This window comes from Pseudochaenichthys georgianus, chromosome 5, assembly GCF_902827115.2.
Source record: "Pseudochaenichthys georgianus chromosome 5, fPseGeo1.2, whole genome shotgun sequence".
NCBI lineage: Eukaryota > Metazoa > Chordata > Actinopteri > Perciformes > Channichthyidae > Pseudochaenichthys > Pseudochaenichthys georgianus.
The window spans coordinates 31,763,511-31,782,144 of NC_047507.1; the positions used below are offsets into that span (position 1 = coordinate 31,763,511).

Genomic DNA, 18,634 nt, shown 5'->3' on the forward strand with positions numbered 1-18,634 from the left:
ACTGTGAGAGATCTCCATGGTGAGCTATGCATCAAAACAGTTTTAAGGGAGTCAGCATCATTAAATATGTTTGACAGAGAGCACACAGGGGATAGACTGCGGGCGGCGCTAAGAAAATGTATCACAAACAAATAAATGTTATGAGAAGATTGCAAATAGGCTATACATGACAGACAGGTGAGCTCATGTCTATGTATTTCCCTGTAGTTACAAAACGATCCTACCCTCACTTCGGGGAGGGCTACAAATAAATCCAGTCATATTCTTACTCTGGAATAACATTACAAACTAGGGAGCCATTATAGCTCTTATTACCCTGTCTGGCTCTTTTAAGTTGACCTTTTCAAGTTACAGATGCCCTTGGGTAAGTCTCTTGAGAAATGAATTAAATAAAATAAAAAAACAGCACATAATCTCCTTCAGTGAATGAATTGATTCATTTACAGAGAGAAAGATAACATACGTTTTTTCAAACTAGCTCATAAAACCTAGGAGCAAAGAAACAATTTTTAGGGTGATCTCTTGGTAGGAAAGGAGACTTATCAAGCAAGGTGATATTGAGAAAAACAGGTAGAGTCAAAGAGGTGTTTTCATGTTTTGGTACAATCAGCTGCTCGTCTCTAGGGAGGCGAAGCTGTTTCTCCTCCGTCGCCTCCTCAGTCAACCACGCTCAACAGGAGGGACCTTGGTGGGGAGCAGAGCGCAGCAAGTGATGAAGACCTCCTTAGTGAGGGGGAGGGAAGGGAATGAGGTATAGTGCACAACAAGGGATGAAGCCTACACTTCACAGCATACAGATAACGACAAGGAGACATCAGGGGAGGCACTGCGTTCAAAATCAGACGTGCACGTCTCAGGATGAAGGAAGGAAAGCTACCCAAGAAAACAATAAAGAGCTGCATCGTGAAAGACATCACAAGGTTATTCTAAAGTAATGGTTTAAAGACTTCTGGAAGTATTTGAAGGTGTATACTTCTGTGTTTTAGTAAGGTGCTTTGAGAAAAAATAAATGCTGATTTGCCGAAAGTTTCTTCTTGTGAGAACAGTGTCTCCATGTCACTGACAGTTCTACAACTTTCTGCTTTTGCAACAACCTCAACTTGACCATTATTCTTTTATGAATAATTTACATCAACTGGTATTTACTTTTTTATAATGCTGATACTTGTTTTTAGCATTGATGACATTTTTTGGATGAGAGTGCCTTTATTCCAGATGAAGCTTTGAAAGGGGGAGACAAAGGGAGTGCCACATCATTCTACAAGCCGGAGTGGAACCTGTGTTCCTGGCAGTGTTCTTTTTTTAACGTGTTCTCTTTTGATTCTGGCCTTTTGGCTGAAATGTCCCCCCTGTTGGACAAACAAAGGATTTCTGATTCTCACTTCTGACTCCAATTATTTCATTTCCGCTCCGGCAGACGTATAGTAGAGAAATACTGCAAAGCACAAAGGATCTCTGCCTGGTGTCCTCCACTGTGTGCATGCTGCTGTGCCATGACTGGGATTATGCATCTGGGGAGGGGCATTCTTTAATGATTGATGCATGATAGGCAGGATCTGCTGAGTTCTGCACGGTATAATAAACAGCCCTTGGTGTCACACAGAGCAAAATGTATTTGTTCGTTTAGCAGCCTGCTATACTTACTACAGCACTAATTGGTGCTCTTTAACAATAGTGCCATATGGTGGTGAGGCAGTGGGGTGTACTCAGGACATGCCTACATTTAAAATCAGAAGCCAAACTTTTGATGTGCCTCCTGGGTATGAAACTATTAGATGGGTGTATTGTGGAACGGAAAATACATAATATAATATACTTAGTGATCTACTTGGCTGTTAGCATTAGCACAACATTTTTAGGGCTTCAATGAAGCATATAAAAAGGACATTATGAATCTTAGTAAAAAACAAACAAACAAGAAAAACATAGGTTACCCTAAATGCTTTAATTGTGTACAAATTATATGTACATGTGGCACTGACTTGTGATGATAGTCTCCAAAGGACTGCTCCTACAGTGTCACTTTATATCAACTGGGATGTTTTCAGCCTCCAGGAATTGTGTACAGATCCTTGCAACATGGGGCCGTGCATTATCATGCTGCAACATGAGGTGATGGTCATGGATGAATGGCACAACAATGGGCCTCAGGATCTCGTCACGGTATCTCTGTGCATTCACAATGCCATCAATAAAATGCACCTGTGTTCGTCGTCCATAACATACGCCTGCGCATACCATAACCCCACCACCACCATGGGCCACTCCATTCACAACATTGACATCAGAAAACCGCTCACCCACACAACGCCACACACGCTGCCATCTGCCCTGAACAGTGAAAACCGGGATTCATCCGTGAAGAGAACACCTCTCCAACGTGCCAGACGCCATCGAATGTGAGCATTTGCCCACTCAAGTCGGTTACGACGACGAACCGGAGTCAGGTCGAGACCCCGATGAGGACGACGAGCATGCAGAAGAGCTTCCCTGAGACGGTTTCTGACAGTTTTTGCAGAAATTCTTTGGTTATGCAAACCGATTGTTGCAGCAGCTGTCCGACTGGCTGGTCTCAGACGATCTTGGAGGTGAACATGCTGGATGTGGAGGTGCTGGGCTGGTGTGGTTACACGTGGTCTGCGGTTGTGAGGCCGGTTGGATGTACTGCCAAATTCTCTGAAACGCCTTTGGAGACGGCTTATGGTAGAGAAATGAACATTCAATTCACGGGCAACAGCTCTGGTGGACATTCCTGCTGTCAGCATGCCGATTAGACGCTCTCTCAAAACTTGCGACATCTGTGGCATTGTGCTGTGTGATAAAACTGAACATTTTAGAGTGGCCTTTTATTGTGGCCAGCCTAAGGCACACCTGTGAAATACTCATGCTGTCTAATCAGCATCTTGATATGCCACACCTGTGAGGTGGGATGGATTATCTCGGCAAAGGAGAAGTGCTCACTATCACAGATCTTTTCAGATTTGTGAACAATATTTGAGAGAAATGGTTATTTTGTGTATATAGAAAATGTTTTAGATCTTTGAGTTCATCTCATGAAAAATGGGAGCAAAAACAAAAGTGTTGCATTTATATTTTTGTTCAGTGTAGTAGCTAGCTGCACCCCGCTATTATCCCACTGCGTTAACATTTAGCGCTTTCTCTACCAGCTCTTTGGCATCTACAGCTATAATTACATTGCTTTAGAACACAATCATTTCTTGCAAAATTCTTACAGTTTCGAGTTTGTATATTCTTGGTTGATTTTAAGTGAGTAAGTCACTTTTGATAAAAGTGTCATTAAATGTAATGTAATGTACAAGGTTAACCCATTGTGGTTCCACTCCACACTGCAACATGCATTAATTCACACGTTAAATCACTGTTAATGTGTTCCTGCGTAGTCAATTTAATTTTGAGACAAACCTTCTCCTATATTACAGTTTTTGTTGCAAACAGGGTTGACAAATACACTGACAAAACAAGGACCATTTGAGTTTCACACTAAAGCTGCACATGAAAAAACTCAGTACATGTAATGCTAAAGTTAGGATTAGCTACATTAGGGGAAGATAACGCTTAAAAGACTGATCGCATGATGTGGCTATAAGCTTCATCTTACATGTAATGATTGCTGAATTACTGATTTATTGTCACATTTAGCTCAGTATAACTGTTAATAAATTATATCTCATGAAAAACAAATGTTTTTTGTCAGCGAGCTGATGAATCAATTTTAGAAAAACCAAACTCCTATGATGAGGAGCAGGGATGGATGAGGACTGATGGAGTGTTGAGACCGGTGTGGTCCTGTCCTGCCAACCTCCCTGGTTGATCTCCTGGACACGGCAGAGCGTGAACAGGAAGACGAAGAGGAAGAGGAATTTGACTCTGATGATAGCATTGAAAACGATGATTCAAATTGAGTATTAATCAGATAGTGGAGAGCCAAACCTTGACTGCTTATCTGGAATGGGAAAGAGTAGTCACATCAATACTTATATTATGATGTTTGACCCTTGCTGTAGGCTAGTACAAAACAAATACATATTGGTTAAATACACAGCATCTGTCTGGACACCCTATGTGTTCACTTACTCTACTGCAATATTGGCGTCTCTAAATTTGCATAGCATGCCACAGATACATCTGATGACTTTGGGAATAGTTTTATTGTGATCTTTGACCATCAAAACATGGGTCTAGACACATTATTTGTCCATGTATCTGCAATAATGGCTGAGATAGAGTGAAAAGTGTGAACATTCCGTTGTTGGCAATTGTGACACTAATTTGCATAAAAAATACATGTGGGACATCCAGACAACATTTTAACATAGCTCATCATTTTCTACATACTTTTTACACTTAGGAAACACTGATTATAAGAATATTTCTCTGTCGGTGCAAAATACATCGTTCTTGGTACAAGACTAAAATGCTATTTTATTGTAATGGCGGCACTAATTAGCATAATAGCATGCCACAGACACATGTGATCACTTTAAGAATAGTTTTATTGTGTTCCTTGACCCTCAAAACATGGATCTGGATACCTTATTTGTTTAGTTATCTGCAATAATGGCTGAGATATAGTGAAAGGTGTAAAAAGAGTGAAACTCGATTTTTAGGGTAAATAAACACTAATTTGGGAAAAAAATATACGTGGGACAATTTTTCAACTTTTTAACATAGCTAATCGTTTTCTACACAGTTTTTTCAATCTAGAAAATCGAATTAAAAGTATATTTCAGGGGGGTGCATGATACCCCCTTCTACCCACTAGACTAATTGTGTTTCGCAAAATGTTCTATGGGACGTCTCTACTGAACGTTTTCGTTTATCCCACAATCAGAAGTTGCCATTATTAAACACATTGGTGTTATCAAATGTAAAACATATAATTAATAAATGGGTGAAAATCGCTTGTGTCCATAATGCGCAGCATTAATATATACCCACATGACAGCTCATTGCTACTTTGTAATTCTACTCCACTACAATTCAGAGGTTAACCTGGTATTTTTACTCCACTGCATTTAGTTGAGTTACTTTGCAGATTCTGATTAATTATGTGAAATATAAACAACCCTTAAATCAGACTTTAGTTACACCTGAGTAAAATTCAGGTAAGGTGATTGTCAAGTGCCAACAATCAGGAGAGATATTTGATAGTTGGTGCTTGAGAAGACTAAACATGTATCTGCAATTGACATTAATGGAAACGAGTAATAAAGTATATTCATTACTCGTTATTCTCTACTAATAGTTAATTAAAGACTGTATATTATGGCTATTTTGCACATCCCTTTCAAGATTTTCAAAGGTTTATTGACATATCATACACAACTACGGTGTAGTTATGCAATGAATGAACAACTTGGATCACAGGTTCCTCAACAGTGCATTACAAGACATCTATCACTATGTGTGTACCTCCACTATTAAACTGTCATATTCTGCACATTTCTTATTCTATCTACATACATAAGAGTATAATTAATGTGTATAATATCAGTTAAAATAAGTGCTTCAACATAGTTAACATTGCAGGAAAGCAATATATTAGACGTTAAGTACTTTGTCAGGCTTAATATTTAATGTTTAAGTAAAGGTTAATCCGTTTTTCTGTTTTGCACCTCCTCCTATTAATATCTGTGTACATCCTGCACTAAACTGTTTTATTGTAGAGATCACTTATAGTATCTTCTTGAATTTTTATATTCTATATTTCTATATTTATACTTTCCCCCTATGAAAGTATGTACTCTTAAGATTTTTGTAATCAAATATAACACATAAAACAATAATTCAATAACGTGCTTTAACCACTAGGAGGTGCACACAAGGTGCACACAGCCATAATAACTTTGTATTATTAGTGTGTATGTACAACATCTGAAGATGTATAGTTTTATGCATGCTTTCACATCATTTTACAGCATATTGCTATACTATTTCAGACTCAGTATTTACATTCTTACATTCAAAGAAAATCAGTAATATCTTTGAAAACTACAGTCCTTTTCTATCAGCTATGCACCGTTATGGTGTAAATATAACCTATCTATGAATTAGATCAAATGTAAAAGTCAGCCGAATTAGTGTTGATACTGCAAGGAGACGTATTGTGTGAAGAGAAATTGAAGATGTTGTTTAATTGTTGATATATTTATGATCCACGTCAAGTATTCAGTTTCGGCGCCATTTCTTCCAGTTTTTCCAAAGGTCTTCTCATCAGGGCTCTCTAAATAAAGAACTACGGCAGATCTGTAATATGTAATGCAGCCGAACCGTGTATTACAATGCCGTTATGTGATGACTTTCAAAGAGAAAAGCAAGCGCACTCGGAATTAAGTATTATTTTATACTTTTAAAATGTTTTCCGGATTTCATATAATATAAACACCAAATCCCAGCATGCATTGCGGCTAACACATCCAATCAGCGAGCTTAAAACCATAGCTGAGGATCTTGGGTAATCGCTCGAAATGCCTACGTCTGTTTCCGGTTATATTTATTTTTAAATTCAGTTCCTGACGGATGCCAAAAAAGCCCGAGATTATGGAATCAAACCAATAAATAAAACCAAGGATAATTGCGTGTTATTGGTGAGTAAATAACAGTGTGTTATTTTGAAAAGAATAACAAATTAGAAGGAAAAAAATATTTAAAAAATACAGATTTCAGTATCCTGAGGCTCTGAGCCCCATGTATTTTCCTCACAGACGGCAACAAAAGTCCGAAATTATACGATGTCAAATAAAAGCAATAACTGTGGCTTGATATTGAGTAAGAACATGTTTTTATGAACCACACAGCTTCCGGTCTTCCACGACCCGACCGGAGAAAAAGACGTGCTGCATCCGGCAGGCACGAAACACATTACCAGTAGAAATACATTGCTTTTAAAATCGTGCTGTGCAACACGAAAAAAAGGGGCAAATCGTGTTGGTGAACACGAATCAATAGATTAAAAATCGTGTTGGTGAACACGAAATGCCGTGAGACTGGGTTGAACATTTAGCTACAGTATAGCTGAAGCTAACATTTAGCTGTTTTGGCTTCTGCCTTGATAGTTTAGCTTAGCCTATATATGTTACATTTTTAGGCATTTTCCTTAGTAGCCACGGAAATTGGCTTTTTTAAAACCATGCTTCAAATAGTTTAACTTTGCATTTTACATGTTCCACTCTACTATCACTACACTTCTAGCTATGAAAGCAAAAACTGCATACATTCACTTTAACAAGCACTGTCTTCTAGCTCTAGTTAAAGATGTGGAAGATTCCTGAACTGCCTTTCTGTCTGCCTCTTACACACAGTCTACATTTTCCAATGAAAATCACAAAGAAGAACTGCGTGCGTCGCTGAAAAAGAAAATAATACATATTGTTTGAGTTCTAGAGAATTAATCTTTTCCCACACTGGGAATTTGAAAAAGGGATCATATTATACTAGCATGGTGTTACATATGCCTGGAATCAATAAATGTATAGTTTATTAGGACATCAACTCTAACTTTTTCTAGTGAAGATTATATTTTCCTTTAATGGCATATTTCCATGTCAGGCCATTTTTGTTAAGGGTGTGTACAAAAAATGCAGGTTGTCGCTGAAAAACTGGATCTAAGGAATATTGCATCATGAAGCCTTTTAGTGGAAAGATTATTAGCAGACGATATGATGCAACTTTCAAATGTTTGTTTTTTGTTTGCTGTTTGTTTGTCTCGAGTTATAAAGAAAGGCTTACTCATGAAGCTACCATGCAATCGACTGCTCCACTGGTAAAGTGAATGAGGCGCTGAATGAGCTAAAGGGTGAAAATGGTTTGTTAATGCAGCATCAAATGAGATGGCAGCAAAAACGGTTGAAAGTTCATGCCACAACGTAGGAGACAAAACAAATCTGAAATACATTCTTTGGCATAGTGATGTGTGATATGATCAGTTTAAAAGTTGGGTAGGAAAAATCCTTGAGGAAGCCCATGGGTTGTTTATTTTTGCCTCAATTATCACCCCAGGGCTTAGCTCAAAGACAGACATTTAATAATTCATCTATTTTTTGAATGAATTTCATTCCTTTTTTTCCCCCTCCAATGGGATCACAGCCAATACGTTGCTCTAGTCAGTATCTGAATGGTGGTAGTAGTGAAGGAGCAGGCAGGGGTCACATAATAAAAAAAGGGATAACAACCACCTCCTCCCTATCTCAGAGGCATGTGCTCTTCATTTGAAACAAGATACAAACAAATATTCTTCTCCATGTGGACAACAGTGGTTGCACGATATCAAAAAATAGACGGAATGCTTTCCGCCTTAAATCTTTCTGCACAAAGTTGGTTGAACAGGTTGAGATGCTGATAGCACTCTATAAGACATTAAGTGTGTTGAGCAGGAAGGTGACACACAGGCTACATGAGAGAGTAATGGAGAATCATGTCAAGGACTCTTGAACAATCCCCTATGGTGACCCGAGGCGTGCTAAAAGACGACATGGCAAACACTTCAGAATACGACTCATGAGTCTGATGAAATTGGCATCCTTCCTGGGAGCTGTAAATTAGGCCACTGTGTTTGTGTCTCTTTCTGTGTCTTTGCTGGACAAGATGTTCGATTCACTTAACAAACAAGTACAGGACCCAGAGTAAAGAGCCCCTCCCTGGCAATCAGTGGTGGACAGTACATTTACTCAAGTACAGCACATAAGTACAATTTTAAAGGTACTTGTAATTGAGTATTTTCATGTTATGCTACCTTATACTTCTACAATTTAGAAGCCAATACTATACTTGTTACTAGTAACTTTATTTGACAGCTTTAGGTATTAGTTACTTTACAGTTTTAGGGTATTAGCTGTTATTTGCCGATACCCGTAAACAAATGTCATCAGTAACATCATCTGACTTATATTTACAATTTTGAATTGTTACTTACTTAAAGTCTGAGAACTTCTTCCTCCACTGCCAGCAATCCATCAAACCAATAAGCCTTTGCACACACACAAGTAAACAAACTTGCATGCATATGTGCACATTCTCAATTCCTACTACTACGCCAAACTGCTGTGTCTGCAGGCGTTGCTGTCTTTGGGCTTGGCTCGTACGCCATTAATCCCACCCATTTATAAACAAGAGCCTAAATATACACAGCGCTTAATTAAAGTCGGGCATCTATTATTGAAGCGAATCCCAGTTTTATGGGATGAGAAGGTAATTAGTCCCTCAACACCATAGCACTCATCTCTGTTTCCAGGGGTTATACACACCAGCCATGCAGCCTCATGAAGGGTATCCCTTCAATTACATCCTCACGCTTTACAAAAGGTTAGAAGAAAGGATTTCAAGAGTTACGTGACATGATGTTCAAACACACGGGCTATTAAGATGTTCTTCATCCAGCGGGCGGAGTCACAAGCCAACGGTCACCTGATACAGACAACAACACAACAACCTTAGGAGGCTTGGACACTACGCCCAGACCCAACCACCAGCTGGCTTGCCAAGGTCAGGCTCCACCGGGGAGACAAATAACCTTTCTTTGTAATCTTTGGAATGTCGCATAGGAATCACTTTGGGTAATAACAAATAATGACCCCATCTCTGCCATTGGGGAAAGATGTATTGATTTATTTCACCCACCATAGCCGGATATTATGACCTTAGCTTTACGGGGATGGATATGTCAGTCTTTGCAAAATGAAATACCAATTCTATATGATTGGGGTGGGGCGGGTCAAAAGATCTTATCCCACAAGTGTTGAAAGTAACAATATCTGATATTATAGTGTAATAACATCATTATGTGTGCTTTAAAGTTCAGCACCTCTTAAAAAACCATCACACAGATCACATGTTCAACAACAACATGACTTTTCAAAACATAAACTGAGAGAGGGCCAAGATTTCTTTGGTTTCAAATTGCTTTTAATAATTTGCCTAATTGTGTTTAAGTCATCATAATATACTCAATATGTGTTCATTATTGTATTTCGATAATACTGGTATTGACATAACATTTGCTTTGATTGCAGCCGAAAAATAATAAAATGTTAGGATGATGGATGGAAAGATGGATGGATAAGGAGAAAGGATGGATGGAAGGACTATCAAAAGTGTTTAACAAACTTGCATAACAATCCAAGTTTGGTGGTAGCACACTCCAGATGCAATTATGCTATTACTTTTTCACTATGAGCCTTTTCATAAAAAAAGAATAGTTCAATTGTTTTTTGTCTCTTTTCCGAAGGGCAGCCATAGGAGATTACATTGTTGAGGAATTCCATGGAATATTGTTACACAGTTGGAGGTTTTAGAAGATTTCCTCTACTGTGCATCAGAGTTGCTCTAAGCAGTCTTGTTGTGTTTGAAATGTTGCATGTGAAAATACGTTTTAGTGAACTTGACCAGTGTCATTGCATGAGTATTTTTGTCTTCTGTGTTACACTGGCCGTCAAAGGCAAATGCATATACAAAACCTTTTGCTTTCACATTTTGAAGTTAAACCTAGGTTAAAGAATATCTCTATCATCTAAAACCAACAACTCATCTTTCCTATGTTGATGTTTTAAGTATTCATTTTGCCATAATTTTTCAAGTTTTGTTTTTTTGTGTTCTTTAATGTCCATTACCCGAGCCCTCTCCATTGATATCACAAAAGCGAGGCAGGTGATAAGAAGAAGGTCAAACTCTATTAAATTGTCAATTGTGGGTACTTCAATCTTGTTGAATGTATTCTATTCAGACTGAGACTGAAAAAGGATTTGACAGTAAATTCAATAGCCTAATAAGGAGTCTGTCCATCATTTTATTTCTGGATTTTCTCTCACTGAACCTCTCATCCATAAGCTGTCAATTCAGATTTGTATTTTGAACTTTGATGAAAAACAAAGTGCTTCATCATGAATTATGATACAGTAATGCTAATTACATTTACAAGCCCTGTAGAAATTCAAGCAGGTTACATTGATCTGGCCCAGAACACAATAAAGTGCCCGAGCTACAGTATGGGTACAATTTGAATCCTATTATGTTTCTCATTATCAAGGTAAAAGCTTTTTTTGAGCAATTGTCGAGGGGGATATGGTGCATTACAAAAATGAATGAGAAAACAGAATACTCTTTTACACAAAAGCTTTTACATTTTAAGAATAGGTTACGGGTTAAGTTAGGGTTAAGTATACTTTGTGCTTTGCTGCTCACATCCAGAAATCAGTACTTTATTTATTATTTGTTGCATTCAGATAAGACTTGGAGTATTACAGTCTTTATAGAATGGCAGGGACAGTTTGCCCGGGAGGGGGTTCCTCATGCCCTCAGGCTTAATAAAGTCAACATGCTCAGCAGTGGTTTGAAGAATAGCAAAGGCTTTAGAAACTTTCCAGAGAGTTTCCTAGGACATACTAGGTACCAAAAGTTCAGGGTTTAGCCTTTTAAAACTTGATGATTGAATTCCTTGGCAGGGGATTTATTAAAATTATAATTCTTATTTATGAAGCCCTTTAAAAAATTAAAATACTCTCCGTGTTAGCGCTTCCAATTAATTACCTTTTTTTTCCTCTCATTTTCTTTCTTTCTCTTTGCCACTTTTTCTTTACTTCCCACTGAACTTGACACACTAATAGGTTATGAATAATTCTGTTTCAGTTTAGACGGCAATTAGCCACCATGCCAGAGGCCATTCTTCTATCTCTTGTGGAGTGGTGATTTAAGACCCAGCTGAGTAAGGGTGCACCAACTATCCCGCGACTACATCACTCACTGCATCCCACCCAACGCTGAAACAAGAAACAGTTAACTGGGTAAATCCCGACCATTGATAAGTCTTTAGCTGACGAGTGTGTGGGGATCAGTCAAACAGGAGCCATGGAAATTGGTCATCAAATAAAACAGAACGCAGCTGGGTCAAGAGCTTACTTAAAAAGAAATAAGAGTCTTAGTCGGAAGGAGAGACAAAAAGAAACATGAACACCACAGGCAGCTCTCAGAGGCACGGAATGTGATAATGGAGTAATATCGTCACACGGAGCCCCTCTCTGGTGTTCCACTGACAAATTTCACCACTGCTAATTAGCCGTAAGACCACATGGAGAACAGCATGTCTTTGCTGCTGGAATTGATACATCAGACGCAAGCGAACAGCTGTCGTTAGGGGGAATATAATACAATAATTACAGCACAGACTGTGCAATAGCCCACTGGCGCAAAACGTCCTCTATTGATTGGATGAGATATAACTGATAATGGTACTAGAGGTTGTATTTGGCAGTGGCAATAAGGTTGGAAGAAAGCAAACTGCATCATTATTAAATCTGTGTGATTGACGTGGAGAAAGGACCCACAGATGGATGGATAGATGCAGAAATAATGTACAATATAAAGTGTTTTGTCTTAAATTGTTAATACTGGGAAAGCAGGAAAGCAAACCTCCCTCGGTTTTACCAATTATTTGATACATTGATCTCATAAAACATTTGATTTTAAATGCTTTAAGCGAGTCAGCAAAGCTTCACTTCACTCATTGTAGATTTGGTAACAAAGAGGCCCTATCATGCTGTTCTGGGTTTTACCCCTTTCCTGTAATGTTTTATAGGTTGCAATTGCTAGCACATCACATTGTACATGACAGGCTAAGGGGCGGGACATCTCTGAGTGGTTGATCAATCACAACAGAGCAGTCCAGCTAACCAATCAGAGCAGACTGGGCTCTGGTTTCAGACAGAGGGTGAAAAGAGGAGCTGCAGCATAGGCAGGATGAGAACACTTTTTGAACATTAAAGCATGTAAACATGTCCCAGTAGAGGCACAACATAGAAATATGAACCTGGAAATTAGCACAATAGATCCCCTTCAAAAATGGAATTCCTTGTCACTTTCTAGAAAACAGTAAAAATAACCACTCCAGCACCTCACATACAACTAGAAAACACAGCTTAGAGTGAGTCAGACTGCAGACAGCATTTTCTCCTGCCAACAGGCCTGCAAAGCATTTCTCCATGCAACCTACGTCCCTCCCTGCAGCACACCATTTTTAACATTGAAAACTAAAGGGAACACACCACTGAAAGGACGTTTCCTTTGCTATAATATAAAAGCTTCAGCAATGGTACTCACACATAACAGTAAGAAAAACATTCCCTGAAGCCAAGACAACCTTCTCCCTTGTTGCCCGGTCGTAGATGCCCACATGGCATTCGTAAGGTCCGTTGTCTGAGATCCGCACCTCCGGGAGCCTGTAAAATACAAGAGTTTATGAGTTGATACAAATGTTAGCAGATTGGTAATACTTATTCAGTGATGCACAACTAAAATATGTTTTGGGGAAGTTTGCCATTAGTCATCTATTGATCTAAAACATGACATTATGAGGTCATTGAATTGAATAATTTGCACCCAGCAAATTCAGCTGTTTCCTATAGGCACGCTCAAATATGTACTAATATGATATGAGTTCATTTAACTGTATTACTTTTGAGGATATGAGACCAGTGATTTAAAGGTCACCTTTTATGCAAAATCCACTTGTTCATGTCTTTTCTACATCAGCGCGTGTCCCCTCTGTGTAAAGAGATTCTGAAAGTTTCAGGAAAAAAGATTCGCTCACTTTTGTCCTGATGCATTTATATTAGGGCTGTCAAACGATTACAATTTTTAATCAGATTAATCACAGCTTAAAAATTAATTAATCATGATTAATCACCATTCGAACTATGTCCAAAATATGCCATTTATTTATGTATATTGTTGTGGGAATGGAAAGATAAATGAAAGCAGGCGGATATATCCATTTAACATACAGTATCTATGTTTATTATAACATTTTTCTGCGTGTGAAAATGAAAGACGACCCACACACCTATCAATCATCAAACCGTGGGGTCTTAATTCATTACGTGTTGATTTCTATCAACGGGGGAGTACTTCAGGAAAGTCGACAGAGGGGGGGGGGCTAGTGGAGTACTCCGTGACCACAGAGTGTGAACGTTGTGATCAGCTGTTTTAGCGCAGTTCTCCAATGAAGGGGGGAGTCTCCCTCCGCAGCCGGTTGGCGTAGTTTTGGCACAGTTCCGTTGTACAGACCGACGTTAATAGCAGCCCTGTCTGTGCACACGGAGACCGACTCTCTCGTCCGGTGATCTAACCGCCTTCTGGAAAAGCTTCACAAGTACGTCGGTACGCAAATGCGCTTTGTGACACAAGTGACGGTACGCATTTCAGATTACGCACATAACCTGCGTACCAGTTAGTTATGTGCACCCCTGTACTACAGCAAAAGTATTCTCCGTCGGGACTTCCTGCAACAACACAACGTCGTTATCTTGATTCTGATTGGCCAGAAGACATTATCAAAGATGTTCTATTGAGAACTCGATCACTACGTGACAAAAGTTTTCAAAACCGTGGCAACTGAAATCAATCTTACTAACTGCGGTCTGTGCAATTTACTCCGTGCGAGTTGGCAGACTTTATTTTGCTTACTTTAACATCATTTTTTTCATGGTGGGGCTAAGCCATTTCTTGGTATGGGTGTAGCCTACCCCAGCCATACCCTGGCGCTGCCACTGGTGGGACATATGGGGCGGGCCATTCTGCACATGCGTTAAATATTTTAACGCAATGAATTCAAAAAAGTAATTACCACCGTTAACGCGATAATTTTGACAGCACTAATAAAAACCTGTCTGGAAATGAGCTGATCAGATTTTGGCCACTTTATGATGTCATAACGATGTTTTGGCTTGTGTAACCATTAGCCAATCGCCAACCAAGGTAACCCCCCCCCCACCTTATCACCTGAGTCTCCTCCTAGAGCAACATTGCCAAATATCTCTCAGAGGGGCGTGGGGAGTGGCTCCTTATTTTCATCTAAAGTAACAGACAGAGAATCAGCACTTTTGTAACAGGGCTGAAACAGAGGGGTTTATGGGATGCTATGATCTGTTTGGTATTTGGAGCCAAACACTTATACATGTTTTGTATCTGAGACCTATAATTAGGGTTGGGTACCGAGAACCGGTTCCGGTTCGGAACCGGTTCCAACATTTCGATTCCAACGGTATCATTTAGAAATGTGAATTTCGGTTCCGCTTTTCGATTCCTGAGGAAATGTTTCTCGCCGCTCTCAGTAGCCTACTGCATGCCTGCGGGAAATGTAGCGTTGTATCTACATTTCCTACAGTGTAACCTGAGACCAGGGCCGGCCCGTCGCACTGGCATTATAAATGTTCGCCTAGGGCGCCAGATCTGTGGAGGCGCTGCGCTGACAGCTCTGGGAGAACAAATAAATGTTTTGACCGTTGGTGCTCATCCTAATTTTCGGCCTTGATGTAACAACATTCATAATTAAGTAAATGTAACACCCTTTTCACCCCGGTTACACTTTTCATTTGCCCTGTATGATGGGCGCTGCAAGTGATGAACATGGGGGATGTTGGCTTATCTGGCAACCGCAGCTCACAGCCAAAGTGCGCGTGAGCGAGGGAGAAAGGGAGGGTGCACTGGAACCGGCGCTGTTGTTATTAGCATCTGGTGCTAGCTGCTCTAACGGAAGAAGAAGATGTTTCTACAATGATGTGGAGGGAGAGTCCTCTCCAGTCAGACTGAGAGGCTGATAACTTCAGCTCAGTGAGGTAAAGGACTCTGAGGGTTTAGATAGTTCACTTTAGTCTAAGTTATCTCAGTGGGTCTCAAACGTTTTGATCACAATTTATGTAAACACATATTTCCAAGGCACTCTTTTATAATTATTGGGATAAAACAGGTTTGAAATCATTCCAATGTATACTATAGGACAGTAAACCAGACATATCGTTTTAAACTGGAGAGATAAGAAAATATGCATAAATAAAATAGTAAAATAAGATATGAATGAACAACAACATTAAAATGCATTACATGTAGGCTATTTGTTATTTAATTATTAAAATGTAAACCGATCTTTTTCATATGGGTGTTTAGAGTTGTACCCCCTAGATCTAGTCTCTAGTAATTCTGCGTGTGCACCAGATTGAAGCATTTTACTTCAAAATGTTCAAACATTTCTTCCCGTTATGCCTGAGAAGGCAGATATGCTTGTTTTTCTCAACAAGAACTGTTTTTAAAAGTTGGAGTGTTGCACTGTTGTAGCTTCAGTGGTTCTCAGGTTAAAGTTACATAGCAGTGAATATAAACAGACTGATTAATGTGAATATTACTTTAAACTAACCTGTGTAAAAGTTTCTCAAATAAATGTAATTTTTTTGGTGGAAGAAGCATGTATCATTTTTTTACCCTGCCCCTCAAAGAATCGGAATCGAGAACCGTTAAGAACCGGAATCGAAAAGTAGAATCGGAATCGGAATCGGAATCGTGGAAATTCAAACGATACCCAACCCTACCTATAATATATTGCTGAAAAACAGTATAATAGGAGACCTTTAAAGTGAGCAGACAACTTTCGATACAGTAACACAATTAGTGTATGCTTCTTGGTTTATATATTTGGTAATGTTTTTTCCTTTTCTTTTGTTTGTCAACAGCAACCATTACTTATTCAGTCACAGATAGCAGGGGGGTATACTACGAAGCAGGATTTTCGCTTAGCCGGCTAAATTCAGGGGAAACTCCGGCTTTCCGGTCCTACGAAGCTGGTTCTCTTTTTAGCAGGCTAGATCTCCATGGTAACTTATGCTTAGCGGCTAACCTGGTCGGGACCAGGTTAGGTTGCAGGCTAAGAGCTCAACTCAGTGAAAGCACTGCCTGCTGACCAATCAGAGCTCAGTGTGCGGAGTTTAAAGCGATCAAGTCATATTACAGGAGAAAGGAAATACAGAAAAACTGCCGATGCAGGAAAGACGGCCGGGAAAAATCACCGACTGTGTGAACGTGAACATTAATAGAATATCACCTCCCATCTTCAGAGCAATCTGACTATTATAACATTAGCGTTAAGAAAGCTTACTTAAATATCTGCCACAACATAAGTAACCGGATCAGAGTACATTAAGTACAGTCCGCGGCATATCACTTCATAATGTATCATATCTCTCCTTATCTGAGTCAGCTGAGCCGTATCTGGCCGTGCAACACTCAGTGTCACATACTGTATGCAGAAGGATTATTTTAAGCAACACATTCAGTTGACGAAACACTCGAGACAAATGTAATTAAAGTCAGATCGTGTCTTAGACGGGCAGTGATATCATAAACCTGTTAATGTATGCATTCAAACACTTGTTCTGTTGCCAGCTGTATTCACATTGCAGGTGCAGCTATGTGGCTTTTATCCTGGATAAAGTTAAGTCATGGATGTCTAAAGTTTAACTTCTTCATATGTCTAATATTATAGTTGACTTTTCATTCAGGAAGTATGACGCTGCGCTGTCAGTACGCTTCTCCATGGTTGTGATTGGTCGAATGCTCCAGATACCACACCTTTCATGTGAACGCGCACCTAACTAAATAGGACACGGCTGGCTTGAGCGATCCACTTGATAGCCAGCGTCGTAGAACAGTTTAGCGAGAGCGCGTATGTTTTGGATTAGACTAACCGGCTAACTCAAACATATCCAGGTTAGGTTGAACCAGCTTCGTAGTACAGGCCTCAGATCACAATGTTTTCCAAACAGCTAGGGAGGGCAATCTCTATTCTATGGAGCCACCTACAGTAGGGGACATGGAGAAGAACATAATAATAATAATAATAATTGTTTCGCGATATCTCGCAAAACTTTTCATTTAGCTCAATGTACTTCCTGGTCAGTTCGGCAACACAGAAACCAGAACAATGGATCGGTTCACCGATTTTACTTTGAGCTTTTCCTTAAATATAAAGATATAACATCAGTGCTTGGCAATAGGCACGGGTTTCACCCAAGTGAAAGACACCTCAAGAGAACACTCAGAGCGAGGGGACATGCACGTCGCAAAGCATACTCTGAGCTGAGTTATTGACAGATTCGAATTTCGCGGTTCAATAACTCATGAACATAACGTTGTAAAAATACAAACAACATGACTTTACAATCATAGCAAGATAGACAAGCTACAGAGTCGTTTTTATCAGAACAGTTCGATTCGCGCCGTTATCCGAGCTAAACATCAATAATTGGTCACAATCTGCAGCTGGAGGAGATAGGAGTGCTTAGGGACCGTCTACAAACTGCAACGCCAAAAACATATAGGCTACTCATTTAAAAATTCAATAAAAATGTTTTAAGTTGTCGTGCTACCAAAATCTCTAAACACATCAATGGTTATGTTGTTGTTACAGTAACCCTTATTTTTAATAAATATGTTTTAAAATATTTTTGTAACCTGTTTTTTTCTTTGTTTGATTTGTTAGAAAATGTGGGCTTATTAACACGTATATACATATATATTTGAGAAGTACAATTTGGCCCCCGGGCCGTAGTTTGGACAACCGATGTCTCGCAAAACATTTTTTTTTTTAAATAATTTTGTTTTTGTTCTCCATGTCCCCTGGGGGCTCCATAGTATTCTGCACTTGGCTAATGTGTCAACAGTGATAATCAAAGTGAGACACTACTATCCACATTTAGCCCCTGTGATTTATTCCCACAAAAGAGGAACAATTGCCCTTGCCGCCTGGCTGTTTCAGAAGGGGACCTTTGTTAGAACAGCGGCATGGCGCTCACAGCAG

The 18,634-nt window shown here is 39.4% G+C and overlaps 1 protein-coding gene across 2 annotated transcripts in view; it reads right to left on the minus strand.

The window, feature by feature from the left end:
* LOC117446229 (immunoglobulin superfamily member 21-like) overlaps positions 1–18,634 on the minus strand; it is a 309,817-nt gene that overhangs the window by 93,748 nt on the left and 197,435 nt on the right. For both annotated transcript variants that reach the window (XM_034082290.2, XM_071203327.1), the window contains exon 4: positions 13,108–13,226. In XM_034082290.2, the coding sequence (XP_033938181.1) occupies positions 13,108–13,226 (119 nt within the window). The remainder of the gene's footprint in view (positions 1–13,107; positions 13,227–18,634) is intronic.